General features: G+C 37.0%; 1 protein-coding gene across 2 annotated transcripts in view; it reads right to left on the bottom strand.

The window, feature by feature from the left end:
* Positions 1–16,565, bottom strand: part of SPATS2 (spermatogenesis associated serine rich 2) — a 136,817-nt gene that overhangs the window by 27,136 nt on the left and 93,116 nt on the right. For both annotated transcript variants that reach the window (XM_026501952.4, XM_026501951.4), the window contains exons 3-6: positions 6,882–6,961; positions 3,316–3,424; positions 2,165–2,214; positions 58–319 (exon numbers count right to left, since the gene is read on the bottom strand). In XM_026501952.4, coding sequence (XP_026357737.1) covers positions 58–319; positions 2,165–2,214; positions 3,316–3,424; positions 6,882–6,961 — 501 coding nt within the window. The remainder of the gene's footprint in view (positions 1–57; positions 320–2,164; positions 2,215–3,315; positions 3,425–6,881; positions 6,962–16,565) is intronic.

Below are 16,565 nucleotides of genomic sequence, written 5' to 3'. Positions count from 1 at the left end.
AAGCCCTTGTATTTTTCAACAGAATGCAACTTTTCAAAGACCTGTTAATAAACTCACCCGTTCTATCCAGCATATCTGTTGTGGCAGACTCAGGATCTTCCAATTCTCTGGCATCTATTGAAAGTATCTCCATACCCTCACTGAGAGAGTCCACAGACTCAGTATCATTGATGGCACCGTTGACATGGTAACCATTAATACCACCTTTCTCTGAAGAAGCCACAGACTGTTCCTCTTGAATGGAAACCGATTTACTGGAATCTGGGATACTGTTACTTGGTTCTGCTGCAGGCTTGGGTTTGCTTTTCTTCTTTTTGTTCTAATGATTATTAAAGATTTGAAAAAAAGAAAAGAAAAGAAGACCCCCACAATCCAAAGAGGTAATTCTAGTTACCCACAGATAAACAACATTACCAATTTCTCATATGCTCTTCCAGAAATTGAACACATTTTGTATATGTTGAGCTACTAAAATAACTATGTAAAATGCTTTGGATGAACTCAAACACATAAATATAAAAATTAATGCATGGTAAAACCCACCATAAGCAAAATCAAAACATAAATCTTAAAACGTGAAAAAATATGTCCAACTTCTATACAAAAAACTAAATTTATACAGAGTTCTAACAAAAACCAAAGAAAACAATAACCCAATAGAAAAAAATGTTATAGGATAGAAACATATGGAATGAAGTGTAACCTCAGTCTAATAAGAGACATAAATTAAAAGTGCACTGCAGAGGATTCTGGGAAGATGACAGAGGAGGAAGCACCAGTAATCTTTCTCCCTCGACAACAATAACACTGGCAGAATCTGCCTGATATAACTATGTTGGAGCTCTCGAGTCTACTGAAGGCTGGCAATTTGCAGGTGAAGACCTGGACAGTAAACTGTGGTTAATTTCAGTTAGTATCAGCTCCTAGTATAGAAGCAGTTACCTTAGGGGACAGGCAGCTGTGCACCTGTTCTTGGAGCAGCTTGCACAAATTATGGGAGCCAGGGTAAACAAAAAGAACCCCACCCCCTCCAAATATTGGGGATCTGTGCTCTGATCACTGATTGCTGCTTTTGATCACAGACGTGCAGACAAACAGGCAGCCATCCATTGTTTCTGCACCTCCTCCTGTTGTTGCAAGCCCCACCTCTTTGGCTGAGTGACTTCCAGGGGAATAGAAAGAGCAGTGCCCCAGAAAACTAATAATAACAAAAAAATAAGCAAACCCTGAGGAAGGGGGGAATCTGATTTCCAAAGTTACCATATTGTTAGATTCAAATGTCCAGTTTTCAACAAAAAATCCCAAGGCACAAAAATCACACAAAAAACAAGTATGCCCTATTTAAAGGGAAAAAAAATCAACAGAAACTGGCCTTGAAAAAGATCTCTTGGCAGATACATTAAAGACTAAAACAACTGTCTTACCCTTAACTACAGAGAACAAACTGCTGGTCACTAGAGGGGAGGCTGGGGGGGGGTGAAAGAGGTGATGGGGTGAAGGAGGACACTTGTGATGAGCACCAAGTGTTGTAAGAAAGTGTCGAATCACTATATTGCACATCTGAAACTTATATTACACTGTATGTTAACTAACTGGAATTTAAATAAAAACTTAAAATAACTGTCTTAAAGTTGCTCAAGAAACTACAAGAAGATATGGAGAAAACCAAGAAAGCAAAGTATGAACAAAATGGAAGAATCAATAAAGAGATAGAAAACCTAAAAGAAATTAAATAAAGAAATATTGGAGCTGAAAAGTAGAGTGAATTTTTAAAATTCACTAAAGGGATTGAAAGGCAGATTTCATCAGACAAAAGAAAAAAAATCAGTGAACTTGAAGACTGGAGAATGGAAATTGTCAAGTCTGAGGAACAGAAAGAAAAACTATTGAAGAAAAGTGAGCAGAGAGGCGCCTGGCTGGCTCAGTCTGCAGAGCATGTGACTCTCAACCTCAGGGTTGTGAGTTCAAACCTGAAATCACATGGAAGAGACTGTGTGGCATTCTACGGTCACAGCTGTGTTTCAGTATCACTGAAGACTTTTTTAAACCAGATGAAGTGAAGTGGCACATGTAAATCTTTTCTTTCAAATATTTTTGCAGGGCCTAAAGTTTTTTAAATAATACAAATGCCAATATCATGCTTTCAAATTTAATTCATTTTTACCTTTTTCTTGCCTGTTACTGTCCATTCTTTGAGTACTTCACTGGCACTACCTGTAAAAGAAACCAATGAGAGATTTTCTCTCCAATCACATGCATGGTCAACCAGGAATTAGTGTTCCTGCATTTTGTAATTGCGGAGCAATTTCCAAAGTTCCTAATAGGGAAAGGTTAAGGTTCAAGTCTCTGAGCTAATGTAATAAGACAATCACATTATACTTAGGAATACCTGTCCATTCTCCATGTAATTTCCTTGGTAAGTTCTTCTAAGAAGAGAGTAATGTAGCCTGAACATTTTGAAGATTCTTTTATTTATTTATATTTAGATTAAATATAAAGATAACTGGTTTCAGTCCAAATACGCCATCCCCTCCCCTCTAGAAGATCACATACCACCGTGGCTATGTTGTTTTAGAGAGAGCTGGACACTACCCTAGACCCAAATACTAATATCATAAAGAAAACAGATGTTGATAAAGAAAAAACTTCCAGTATTTGGTCTGTTTCTTATACACTGATAGATTCAGAAGAATAGAAACAGGAAGACCTAATCTGGTGCTGCTGTTCAATGAAGCAATAGCTTCAGGCAAAGTTTTTCTCAAGTTTCAATGTGGAAAGAAGTTTATAAAACATTCCTCAACTCTATAAACTGAAAGCTTGGCTAAACACACCATTCTTCTATATGTTAGATAAGGAAACTGAAACCCTTACATTTGAGTCACTCGCCGGAAACCAAACGAAATGGTACAGGAGCCTGGAAGAGAATGCTGAATCCCTGAATTTGTCATCTGGTGCTGGGCCACTCGCTGGGTCACTGCTTTGTCCCTAGAAGTTTCTTAAATTCTTACTCAACCCAATTCCAATCAAGTCCCTTATACCACTAGCCACACAATTTGTTCTTAAAGCCAATAGAGAACATTCTGAGTAAACTGATGGAGTTTTCTCAGCTTGTGTTTTATTCTAAGATATCATACAGTTTATGAATGAATTACTTCTAGGGCTGAAAGAGGTATCTTAAAAAAAAAAAAGCCAGGTTACCATGGGGTCTGCTATATCATCTATGAAACACCAGACTGCTGTATGAATGTTACAGAAGTCCGAAGCAACTTCTATTTGAACAAACGCAAACTTATTTAAAAACTGAACAAGGATTACCTTCCATGAACGCTTGTACTGTTTTGTCCACACAATTATCAAAGTGCTGCAAAACCAGGATGATTTCATTATTGCTCTTATTGGGAACTATTGCACGCACCGCATTTATCTGGAAAAAATGACAGGATCATTTAATTCTAGCATCAGTCCGTCAGTTGGCAACTGATGCCTATTACAGAGAGTAACGGAAAAAATGATATGGATCACTCTTTAGTGTCAGTGAGAGTACATACAGCCATCTCACTGGGAATGATTAATGGACGAGTGATAACAGCACATAAAAAAATTAATTTCAAAACCTAGAAAAGCAGCACATTCCTAGAAGTAGAAGGTGTGTGCTAGACTTCATTTCAAGAAAGGCTGGTTTAATTAGGTCTCAGGTATTATTTTAGCATCAATATTTCCTCATCTTAGCCTACTGTGGGGAAAGGTAGAAAGTTTAATGAAGCACCAACAGTAACAACTTACATTTTTCAGTAGTATTTTTCAAAACATTTTTACTTCAAAAAAATTTTTTTACTTCATAACATTTAATTGTATAATAACACTATAATTTAAGTTATCATAAACTGTTTCAGGCATACAAAACATAGCGAACACCAGCTACGTGATAATTGGTTTAATACAATAAAATAGATGGCAATGGAGGCCCCCATGAAGTCCCTCATAAATCGCATCCCCCACCTCTTCACAGAGATTTCTGCCTTGAATTTGGCATTATCTTGATACATGTTTTTGCACTTTTATGATGTATATATCCATAGGTAATATATACTATTGTTTTGCCTTACATAAATATATTATACATATCTATATTCAATTTTCTTTTTTCTTTTTTCTTTTTTTTTTAAAGATTTTATTTATTTATGTGACAGAGAGACAGCCAGCGAGAGAGGGAACACAAGCAGGGGGAGTGGGAGAGGAAGAAGCAGGCTCCCAGCGGAGGAGCCTGATGTGGGGCTCGATCCCAGAACGCCAGGATCACGCCCTGAGCCCAAGGCAGTCGCTTAACCACTGCACTACCCAGGCACTCTCAATTTGCTTTCTTCACATAACATCGTTCTTTACGATTTTTTTGTGCATTGATAAATGCATCTCTTATTTATTTTAACTGCTACATAACACTGTATGAGTATAGCCAATTTATTCATTCTCCTGTTGATGACCATTTACATTGTTTCCAATGTTGGCTATTATGAAAAATGCTGGCATGAACATTCCTATGTTTATTGCTGCTGAATCTTCAAAGCTTAAAACGATGTTCATCACATTGTAAACAATTAAAAAAGAAAAAAATCACATCTTCTGTGAATAGTGACAGAACGTGTCTGTTGTGTATTACCACTAGAATTCTTGAATATTAGGGCATTTACAAATTCGTTACATAGCACCAAGTTGTTCTTTAAAATAGATATGCCAAGGAGCACCTGGGTGGCTCGGTTGGTTGAGTTGGAGGACTCTCGATTGCAGATGCGGATATGGTCTCAGGTTGTGGGATCTACCCCCACCAGCAGGCTTGTGCTTAGTGGGGAGTCTGCTGAAGGTTCTCTCTCTTCCTCTCTCATGCCCCTCCCCCTGTTCCTGCATGCTCTAAAATAAATCTTAAAAAAATTTTTTTAATAAAATAAAATAAAATAAAATAAAATAAAATAGATATGGCAATTTTGTTGGATTTATTCCTAAGGTTTTTTTTTTTTTAATTCAAGGATAATTAACATACCCTGTGATATTAATTACAACATAATGATTCAACAATTCTATACATTTCTTAGTACTCATCAAGGTAAGTATACTCCTAATAACTTTTATCTATTTCACCCATTCTCCCCCTACCCACCACTGCTCTGGGCAATTTGAGAAAATCTGCATATTCTGTTTTCATTTTTGTATATCAATTTAATATTCAGCAACCTTGATGAATTCTTATAATTTCTTGCTTTCTTGGTTTTTCTATGTAGACAGAAAATAACTGTATTGTCTATAAATAACAAGTTTTTTTCTTCCTTTCCAATCCTTACAATTTTCATTTCTTACCTCACTGCATAATGTGAAATTGGCTATTTCTCCAAGCAAACCCGGCTCTTTTTGGTAGGGAGTAGCACCTAGAAACCAAGATCTAAGAGCTGGATGCGTTTATTGTTACTGGGTAGTCATTATTTCTAGGTTTTTTTTCAGTGGACAGAGCTAGGAGATTTTGTTTTTTACAACATGAGTTCATAACACCTTCAATTCAAATATAACATTAAAAGGCTTTTTCTTAATTTTAAACATGTATCTATTTTCTGTACACTAAAAGTTTTTACTAATTTGCTTAATTCTATAATATTCAAAAAATATTACTAATAAACTAAAACATAATATTACTAATGATAAAACACTGAATACAATGAAAGATTTGCAATTCTTTTTGTCTTTTACAATATCCCTCTAAACATGTACAGAATACTGAATTGTTCAGATGTCAGTGGGAAGATTTGTTGCAGTTCACCCTTTCCCCGAAGGTGAAATATTTTTAGGATCTCAACTTTATATAAGACCTTAGCCCCAAATCCTAACCCAGGACGAGCCTTGGGCTTCAGGGCCCTGTGTGGTAAAACCCAACTTTTATTGAGACTGGCAAAACACATCAGAGTTACCTAGCTCAGGCCTACCACTCTGGTTTTTAGTGCCCTCTATATTTTTGGTCCCTAGGGATATCCTTTACTTGTTATGTTACGGTATGCATTTTAAATGATGTATGTTATTTTTCATTCTGTATTTCTAAGAATTTTATAACAGGAATGTTTCCAGGTTCTTTAGTCAGCCATACTGCTTAAAAAGGAAGTATTTTTATATATGAAGAGAAATAAAAGTATATTGTCTAAGTAATAAGCAGAATCTGTACTGGAACCTAAGTCTTCTTTAGCACATTTGCTTTTATATCATTCTACCCCTTTTTTGCTTCAGGCTTACCTGAACAATGATAAGGTTTAAAACCATACAAAGTGGGAAGGTATATAAGGTATAATCCAAAGAGGGCTAATTTATAATATACATTTTTGACATGAGCAAAAAACTTAGTACTGATCACTATAAAATGGACTTTGGGCAAAACTTACAGATTCTATGATAAAAGTAAGATTCTGATAATTTAAAATGTGAAAGTGTTTATATTATTCAACCAATATAGTGTATCTGTGACTCCATAATCAACAATATACCTTTCTTAATAAAACAGAGAAAGCACATAAAGCTTTTGTTTTTCTCAGTAAAACTCATTAAGGGTTATATTACTAAAAACACCTGGTTTTCTTCCAGAGGAATGTTACTTGGAAGATCTATTTCTCTTCTTGTTCTGAACTCTCCAAATGAATGGAAAGACCCTACTCAGGTTATTCCTTAAAGAATGCTGCCAGATGAGATACACACTTAGCCATATATATATTATTGGTTATAATAGTAACTAATATTTATGACATTAGTTATGCAAACAAAATCATACTTCACTTGTTTGTGTAGCCACTGATTGTATTAGCATCTAAATTTTACTGACATTCGAGCTTACTATCCGTAGTAACTAGTCATACCTTCTCTTTCATGTTCTCAAAAGCTCCTCCCTGGGCCAATACAGTATTGGACTGCAAATCAAAAATGAATCCTGATGTATCTGCAAGAATAAGAAGGAAAAAATATATTCAACACGATCCAAAACTAACACGTGATCCATCCCCCAAATGGAAGCGCCATACCAGCTGCTTTCCTCTCATAAACAATTAACAATTTAGTTGCTATTTTGTAAATTCTATTCTATATATAACTGATAACTACACTTGAGTTAAAATTATAAAATTTTGATTTTAATAGAAATCATCAAGAGCCACAGAAAGACACTAAATACATCAACTATATTAGACTGTCCAGTAATCCTTGACATCTTTGTTAACTATCCTAATTTAAAAGGCCCTTTAGAAATATTGCTAGTAAATAGTTCCCCAAGGTAAAATTTAACACTAATGAATCTGAAAATGTGAATATGAGAGCTTCTATACCATTATTAATAACAACACATGAAACTAATTACCATCTTCTAGACTGCACCACACACGTTCCTAGACTATCAAAATCCCTGAACACATTCATGTTTATATCCCCAACATATTGCTTGACAAAGCAATGTACCTGAGCTGACACCACGGGCACAACATGGGAAAACAGTGTAATGCGACGGATTACAAAAAAGAGTTTGGCTTCCTTGTGCTTATAAAGAAAAGGCTATCTGCAAATGTAATCAATTTCTTTACCTGTGACTATGTAATCCATAAATTATCTCAGCTTTAACACTTGACAATTTGTTTTAATCTAATGAGATGCAATGGCAGGAAATGGTTAGAGTACTTCTGAAATTCTGATGTGGATACTTATTATCTGGGGAATCTTAGGTTAAAATGTAGGTTCTGATTCAGTAGTTTGGCTTGTGGCCTGAGATCTGTACTCTCCAGCGGTATCAACGCTGCTGATCCATGCGCCATACTTGGGAAGAGCTTGGGGGTTAGAATTTCAACAAAGCAAGCAAAAGGAGAAATTTTAAGAAAAGAGGTTGCTATGGTTTAAATGTTTGTGTGTCCACCTCCCACTCCCGCCTGCCACCACCCAGCACTAAATTCATATGTTGAAATCCTTAAGTGTTAGTATTATATGATGGTATTATTAGCAGTGGGACCTTTGAGAGGTGACTAGGTCATGAGACTGGAGTCCTCATGATGGGATTAGTGCTATTATAAAAGAGACCCCATGGAGTTCTCCAGCCCCTGCCACTGTGGGAGGACAAAATGAGAAGTAGTCTGCAACCCAGAAGAGGGCCCTCAGCTGACTACGCTAGCACTCTGATCTCAGACTTCCAGCCTCGCAGAACTGTGAGAAATAAATTTCTGTTGTTAAGAAGCTACTCAGTCTATTATGGCAGCTAGAACAGAATAAGACAGGGGTATAAAAAATACAGTAATATTCTAGTATACTTTCCAAATTCTTTTGCTATTATTATAAATGTGTTTCAATTAAAGCCTCTTTTCAGGGATAAAAGATACAGCATAGGGAATAGTCAATGGTACTGTAATAGCACTGCATGGTGACAGATAGGAGCTACACTTGTGGTGAGCATAGCATAATGTATAGACTTGTCAAATCACTATGTTGTACACCTGAAACTAATGTAACAGTGTGTGTCAGCTATACTTCAATTTAAAAATATAATAAAGACTCTTTTATAGCTTAACCCTGGGTTTTCAAGTACTTCCTAGTTCCTATGGAAGACTGGTAATTCATAAGTTAGAATGGTAACAACATTTTGGTACTAAAAGTGGAAAAGAGGATATGAATAGAGTCAATGTCATTCCAAGAGAAACTGTGATTGCCAGTTGCCAATACAACCGTGAATTAATTTTTTTTAAGATTTTATTTATTTGAGAGAGAGAGCAAGCGAGCACGGGAACGCACAGAGAGAGAGAGAGCAGGAGCAGGGGGAGGGGCAGAGGGAGAAGCAGAATCCCCAATGAGCAGGGAGCCAGATGGGGGACTCAATCCCAGGACGCTGGGGATCATGACCTGAGCCGAAGGCAGATGCTTAACTGACTGAGGCACCCAGGCACCCCAAAACCGTGAATTAATTTAGACTTAACCTCTGTAATACTGCAGTTTTCAGACAGTTACCTAAATTAAAAATTAGGTTGCGCTTAAAACGAACTCAGTATTTAAGTCTGAGTTTTCCAGATAACTACATAATATGGTTAACTCTCAATTATCTTTATTAACTGAAAAAAGACACAGTTTTGAAAATCCTGTGCAGTCAAAATACTATCCAGCAACCTACTCAATTGCTATAGGTTAGCCGAACGATTTCACTTGGGTGTTACAAGTACTTTCCCCTAAAGACAAATTAATGAGCAAGGAGATGATACAAAGGATGTCAACAATCTTATTAAAGAATCAAACCATCAACCTCTTTTAAGGTGGAAGCAAAACAGCATTTTGGGGTCTGTATTTATTTGTTTTGGGGTTTGTATTTAAATGAACAATTAGTATTACTAGCTTCTTACACATCACCTAACACTTTATTTTTTTCCTTTAACAACACATTAGATAAAGTACAAGGAAAACAAAGGTTAGTTCTGTAAACACCTTCAGCTGTTGCCCCCCAAATTAGCATAAGTATTACTAGGGTTTATCTGACATACATACAGGTTAGGATAATGATTAAAAATACATAAAGCAGTCAGGATCCCAGTAGGAAACAAATGGCACGCTCAAATTGGGAAATCTGAGGAGAGTTTAATAAAGGGACTGTTTTCAAAGGTCCTAGTAAGGAGTAGGGAAACCAAAAGATACATACAGTGCAGTACCCTTGGCTAATAACAGCAATGTACCCTGCTACTCTGAGGTTTTAACGAGGTAGAAGGAGAAAGCAATTCCTGGAACCCAGAGACACAAGGCTCTTTCATCTCTGTTTCCTCTGGTATGGAGAGGGCCACAGGACCATAGCTATGACCTTTGGTCGAAGGACAAGGTAAGCCCACAGTGACCTCCCTCAGGGAAAGTCTGGGAAATAAAACCACTACCTCACTCTCCTCCCTGCCTCTGATCTCCTGCTTATGCTGCCTGCCTAACGGCCAAACCCAACTAGAAGCCCAAGAGCAAGAGAGCCATTGAGGTAGTGTATACAGGTCAGCCTCCCATGGCACAAATGCCAATTTCATATTTATACTCTAAATCGTAAGTTCATCAAAAAGGTAAAGCAATAATTCAACATCTTAACTTGCCTACTCACCAGCTAATATTGCCTCTTTTAACTTAAACAACTCAACATTCAAAACCTTGCTTCAATGAACTGGTGCTTAAGGGCCTCTCAGCATTACAGATAAGGTCATTTTTAGTTCCCATCAATAATATTTAGTAATTTAACAATTTTCTTATTTTTTCATGCAAAGAAAGCCTAAGATTTACTTAATTCCACTGGTAGGAAATGAGGCAGGATCTCAACCATTGATATCTATCCTATGATAGAGAGCGTGTATACTCAGCAAGAAATCTATTTTTTATTTTATTTTATTTTTAAAAAAGATCTTATTTATTTACTTGTCAGAGAGAGAGCGAGTGAACAAGCACACAAAGCAGGGGGAGCGACAGGCAGAGGGAGAAGCAGGCTCCTCCCTGAGCAAGGAGCTGATATGGGACTCGATCCCAGGACCCTGGGATCATGACCTGAGCCAAAGGCAGACGCTTAACTGACTGAGCCACCCAGGCATTCCAAGAAATACATCTTTAAAGAACAATTCAGTTAAATACTACTCTCACACAAAACTCATAAAGGATACAAAGAATTCTGAACTTCCTTACCATTTATTTCACTCTATTAGGAACCACCTCAGAAGTTCCTTGGAATTATTTCAAATAGCACACATTTAGGAACATTTTGGAAAAAGTATGTTATTTACAGTATCACTGACATATTTGCAAATACTGCAGGCTTTGTTATTGTTTTTGCTGGCTTCAAAAATCAGACAAAAGTTGTTTTAGACACTGAGAATGACACAGAAATATCTGAGTCTGATAATACCATGTGTTACACCAAACTTGAACAAGTTTTTTCTTAACTGAGGTGTAACTGACATACAACATAGTGGTTCACTATTTATATATATTGAGAAATGATCACCACAATAACTGTAGTTAACATCTGTCACCATACATAGCTACAAATTTTTTTTCTTGTGAGAAGAACTCTAAGATCCACTCTCTTAGCAACCTACAAACATGCAACACAGATTAACTACGTTAACATGCTGTATATTACATCCCCATGACTTATTTTTTTTATAACTAGAAGTCTACTTTTTGACCCCCTTTGCCCATTTCACTCCCCCTCCTCTCTGGTAAACACCAATCTGTTCTCCATATCTATGAGCTTGGTTTTATTTTGTTTTATAAGATTTCACATATAAGTGAGATCATAGGATATTTGTCTTTCTCTGACATTCACTTGACATAATGCCCACAAGGTCCGTCCATATCGTCCAAATGGGAAGATTTCCTTCTTTTTATGGTTAAATGATATTCCATTATGTGTGTGTGTGTGTGTGCACGTTTTCTTAATCCATCCAGGATAGGCCGCTAAACGGTTGATATCTTCGCTATTGTAAATAATAAGGCAATAAACATGGGAGTGCATATATCTTTTTAAGTTAGTGTTTTTGTTTTGGGGGGATAACTACCCAAAAGTGGAATTGCTGGATCATGTGGTAAGCCTATCTTTAATTTCTTAAGGAATTTCCATACTGTTTTCCATAGTCGCTATACCAATTTACATTCCCACCAAAAGTATGTGAGGGTTTCCTTCTTTCCACATCCTAGCCAACACTTGTTCTTTTTTTTTTAAATAGACTTTATTTATTTATTTGAGAGAGAGAGAGAGAGAAAGCATGAGCTGGGGGAGGGGGCGGGGCAGAGGGAGAGAGAGCAGCTGACTCCCTGCTGAGCAGGGAGTCTGAGGTGGGGCGTGATCCCAGGATCCTGGGATCATGACCTGAGTTGAAGGCAGATGCTTAACTGACTGAGCCACCCAGGTGCCCCAACACTCGTTATTTCTTGTCTTTTTGATAATAACCATTCTAACATGTGTGAGGTGTTATCGCATTGTAGTTTTGATTGCATTTCCTTGATGATTAGTAATGTTGAGCACTTTTTCTTTTTTCCCAATAAATTTTTAATTTAAATTCAATTAATTAACATATACAGTATTATTAGTTTCAGAGGTAGATTTCAGTGACTCATCAGTCTTATATAAAATCCAGCGCTCATTACATCACATGCCCTCTTTAATGTCCACCACCCAGTTACCCCAACCCCTCACCCCCTCCCCTCCAGCAGCCTTCAATTTCCTATGATTAAGAGTCTCTTATAGTTTGTCTCCCTCTCTGATTTTGTCTTGTTTCATTGTCCTTCTCTTCCCCTATGATCTTCTTTTTAGTTTCTTAAATTCCACGAGTGAGATCACATGATAATCTTCTTTCTGTTTGACTTATTTCCCTTAGCATAATACCCTCTAGTTCCATCCACATCGTTGCAAATGGCAAGACTGCATTTTTTTTGATGGCTGAATAGTATGCTATTGTATAAATATATCACATCTTCTTTACCCATGCATCTGTCGATGGACATCTGGGCTCTTTCCACAGTTCGGCTATTGTGGACATTGCTGCTATGAACATCGGGGTGCAGGTGCCCCTTTGGATCACTGCATTTGTATCTCTGGGGTAGATACCTAGAGTAGGTTGAGCACCTTTTCATGTACCTGTTGACCATCTATCTGTAAGTCTTCTTTGGAACTGAACATGTATTTTCAATACACATATCTTAACAAACTTTGAAACAAGGTCTGATTCTGTTGATAATTTATAATTTAACCTGAAGGCTGTATTTTATTGAATGTTTTATAATTCATTTGGATGAAAGTTCTGATTATATTCACACCTATCAGAATGACCATCGACAAAAGAAAGAGGGAGAGAGGAAGGGAAAGAGAGAAAGAGAACAAGTGTCGACAAGCACATGGAGAAATAGGAATCCTCATACCCTGCTGGTGGGAACGTCAAATGGTATAGCTGCTGTGGAAAGCTATATGGATTGTGGTTCCTTAAATAATTAAACACAGAATTATTACAAGACCAAGCAATTCCACTTCTGAGTATATACATAAGAGAACTGAAAGCAGCAACCTAAACAAATATTTATATATCTATGTCTATAGCAGAATTATTCACAATAGCCAAGATATAGAAACAACTCTTAAGTGTCCATCAATAGATGAATGGATAAAGAAAATGTTGTGTTTATGTATGCACACACACAAAGGAATATTATTCAGCATTAAAAAGGAAGAAAATTCTGACATATGCTACAATATGGGTGAACCTTGACAATATCAAGCTAAGTAAATTCAGTCAGTCACAAAATGACAAATACTATATGAATCTATTCATATGATGTACCTAGAATAGTCAAATTAATACAGAAAGTAGGGTGGTGGTTGCTAGGGGCTGGGGGGAAGAAGGAAACGGCGAGTTGTTTAATAGGTACAGAGTTTCAGTGCGGCAAGATGAAAAAGTTGTGGAGATAAACAGTGGTGATGGTTGCAGAGAATGTGAGTATACGTAATGCCACTTAACTGTACACTTAGAAATGGTTAAAATGGTAAATCTTATATAAGTTTTACCACAAATAATTTTTTTTAATTTTTTAAAGATTTTATTTATTTGAGAGAGACAATGCGTGTGAGAGCAGGAGTGGGGGGAGGGACAGAGGGAGAGGGAGAGGCAGACTCCCCACTGAGCAGGGAGCCGGGACTTGATCCCAGGACTCTGGGATCATGACTCGAGCCGAAGACAGACGCTTAACTGACTGAGCCACCCAGGCATCCCAAGATGGAAGTTTCTTAAATAACTTTTAAAGAAATAAATATAAAAGAGTGTTAGCATTTCAGAAGGCTATACCCGTCTGTACTAGACATCTTACAAAATGGCATTTTGACAGTTGTTTTTCTAAATTTCCCATCTAGGATTTGCTCCCCTTCCAAGCCTGATTCTTATTTACACATTTTCTTTTTTTTATATATATCCTTTTTCTTACAAAAACAGTCATAATTCTTCCAAGCTTAGGTGGTAAACTGGCAGAAGAGAAAATTATGACCTAAGAAACTGAAGTTGGTGACCTCTTCAGTTTCAAAGTTGTGAATACATTCTGAACTTTAGCTATTCATGTCTGTGATGGTAACTTTCTTCCCCTGTCCCCGTATTTGTCATTAGGGCACATGAAGAAACTGAACTCCACTTGCCATTTTATTGGTGATTTATGTGTGGATTATTCTCAAAACTGTCATGAGAAAAAACAGCTTCAAGAAACTGGTTATTTTCTTTTAGGTTGTTGAGTACTGATTGGCTGTGTTTAGGCTAAAGGAGAACCTTAGGTTATTTAATTGTTCGTGAGATACATTTCTGTAAGAATTGGCACTTACTCTTCTCCTGAGTCTGTCTACCTTTTAATTTTTAAGAGGAAGTTGATACACTTGAGAAAATATGATAAGCGATCATCACGCTTGTTAGGTTATCTGCACATCTAGGCTTTCTCACCTGTGGGCTTACTTGCGTTTAATTGGAGGATCTTACCTCTATGACCTCTCTTTGACCATGGTGAAATATGAACAATTTTGTTATCCAGCTTGTTTTATGCATGTGTAAGGAATATCAGTCAGCAATAACAAGAACCCGAGATCCTTAGAAGAAAGGTGATATATCAAGGTACTGTTAAAATAATGGCAACTTGAGAACTAGTATGATTGGGGAGTTCAGCACTAAGGTTGAATGGCATTAAGCTTGGACTCTGTCCTTGATTCTGCTGTAGGGTTCTTATTGTGTGACTTTGAGTAAGAAATGGTACCATGACTGATTTTTCTCATCAATGTAAAATTAAAGTATTCTGGCAGGGATTATAATTCCATCTTTCTATTCACTTGTCAGAAGGGATAGTACAGTAATTTGCCATCATCTATGTTAATGGAAAAACATATAAACAATCTAAAATCATAAATTTTTAGTTGTTAAATTCTAAGATACAAATTCAGTAGCTCCTATAAGAATCCATGCCTGGGTTTGAGTCCCCTCTATACTTCTCTCTACTGTAAGCAACCTGGAATTTGGGGGATAGGCTTTTCCAACAATGTAGACAACCTGTTCATAATCAGATTGAATTCACTTCAGTACTTTCAAAGAGCCTTACTGTGTGTTCATAATATTAGCTCTGCTAAACCTTTTAGGACCCTAAGTAGTAGAGCTTTTAAAAATCCCCACCTCATAGTAGTTTATTGTGGGGGGCTAGTATATGTATACAGTACTGTGCAATTTAATAAACTAATGCACAGTTGCTATCCTATTGAGATGATTTTTTTTTTACTGATCTCTGGCACTAGACTATAAAACTCTAAGAGAGCAGAAACCATAGAAGTCTTGTTCACCAGTGTATCCTCAATGCCTAACTTGGTTCATGGTAGGTGTTTACCAAATATTTATTGTAGGAATTAATTTGAAATCTCAGTAAGGGATCCCTACATTTTAAAATTTACATAAGAAAAAATGCTGTTTTCTTAACATCTTTTTTAATCAGAAAAATTTTTTAAAGATTTATTTATTTGTCAGAGAGTGAGAGGGGATGGAGAGAGAGAACACAAGCAGGGGGAGAGGCAGGCAGAGGGAGAAGCAGACTCCCCGCTGAGCAAGGAGCCCGATGTGGGACTCGATCCCAGGACCCTGGGATCAAGACCTGAGCTGAAGGTAGATGCTTAACCAACTGAGTCACCCAGGCACCCCAATCAGAAATTTCTTTAAAATGTATTTGTGCGGGGCGCCTGGGTGGCTCAGTCACTTAAGCATCTGCCTTCGACTCAGGTCATGATCCCAGAATCCTGGGATCAAGTCCCGCGTCAAGCTCCCTGCTCAACGGGGAGTCTGCTTCTCCCTTTCCATCTGCCCCTCCCCTGGCTCATGAGTGTGCACATTCTCTCTCTCTCAAATAAATAAATAAATAAATAAATCTTAAAAAAAAGTTTCCACCTTGGTTGCTGATGGCCAACCACAAAAATCTTCTCAGTAGACTGCAAGGATACAGACTTACAGTTTTAGCAATAGGCCTTCCTAGGCATCTCAGATGACTACTGCTATGTTATACATGTTCAGAAAAATCCACACTTCAACTACCGATCTGCTAAGTGGGTCTTCAATGAAAGGAAGTGGCCTTTTATTTTCCTGCTTTATTTTCCATCATTTGTCATTTGGCCTTAACAGCTGATTAATTTTTTTCTTTACTTTGCCCCTTTGAGTGCTTCTTCAACTACATTCTGAAGGATGTTGTGCCTCTTCTTAAAGGACAAAACAGTTACACTGGGAAATTTCTAAACTTCTAGAATGAGTTTTGATTTTTCCAGGTAGAGCTTGCCGGAAAGTCGGGATTTTTATTAACAAGCAATTAAAGCCTACCTTACTCTCACCAATAGATGTTCCTAGATTTCCATCAAGTGCAACAGAATAAGCTTTTTTTTAAGTTCCAAGAATTCTTGAGGGTCTTGTTTAAAAGGTTTACTGGTTCAAATAATACATTCCTCCGTGAATGGTGATTAGATAGGAAATTCTATCCACCTTTCGAAAACCTTTTTAGTAATGTACTCTAGAGAA

The sequence above is a fragment of the Ursus arctos genome, unplaced genomic scaffold (assembly GCF_023065955.2).
Source record: "Ursus arctos isolate Adak ecotype North America unplaced genomic scaffold, UrsArc2.0 scaffold_26, whole genome shotgun sequence".
In the NCBI taxonomy this organism is placed as follows: domain Eukaryota; kingdom Metazoa; phylum Chordata; class Mammalia; order Carnivora; family Ursidae; genus Ursus; species Ursus arctos.
This window is presented reverse-complemented; position numbering and strand designations above follow the sequence as displayed.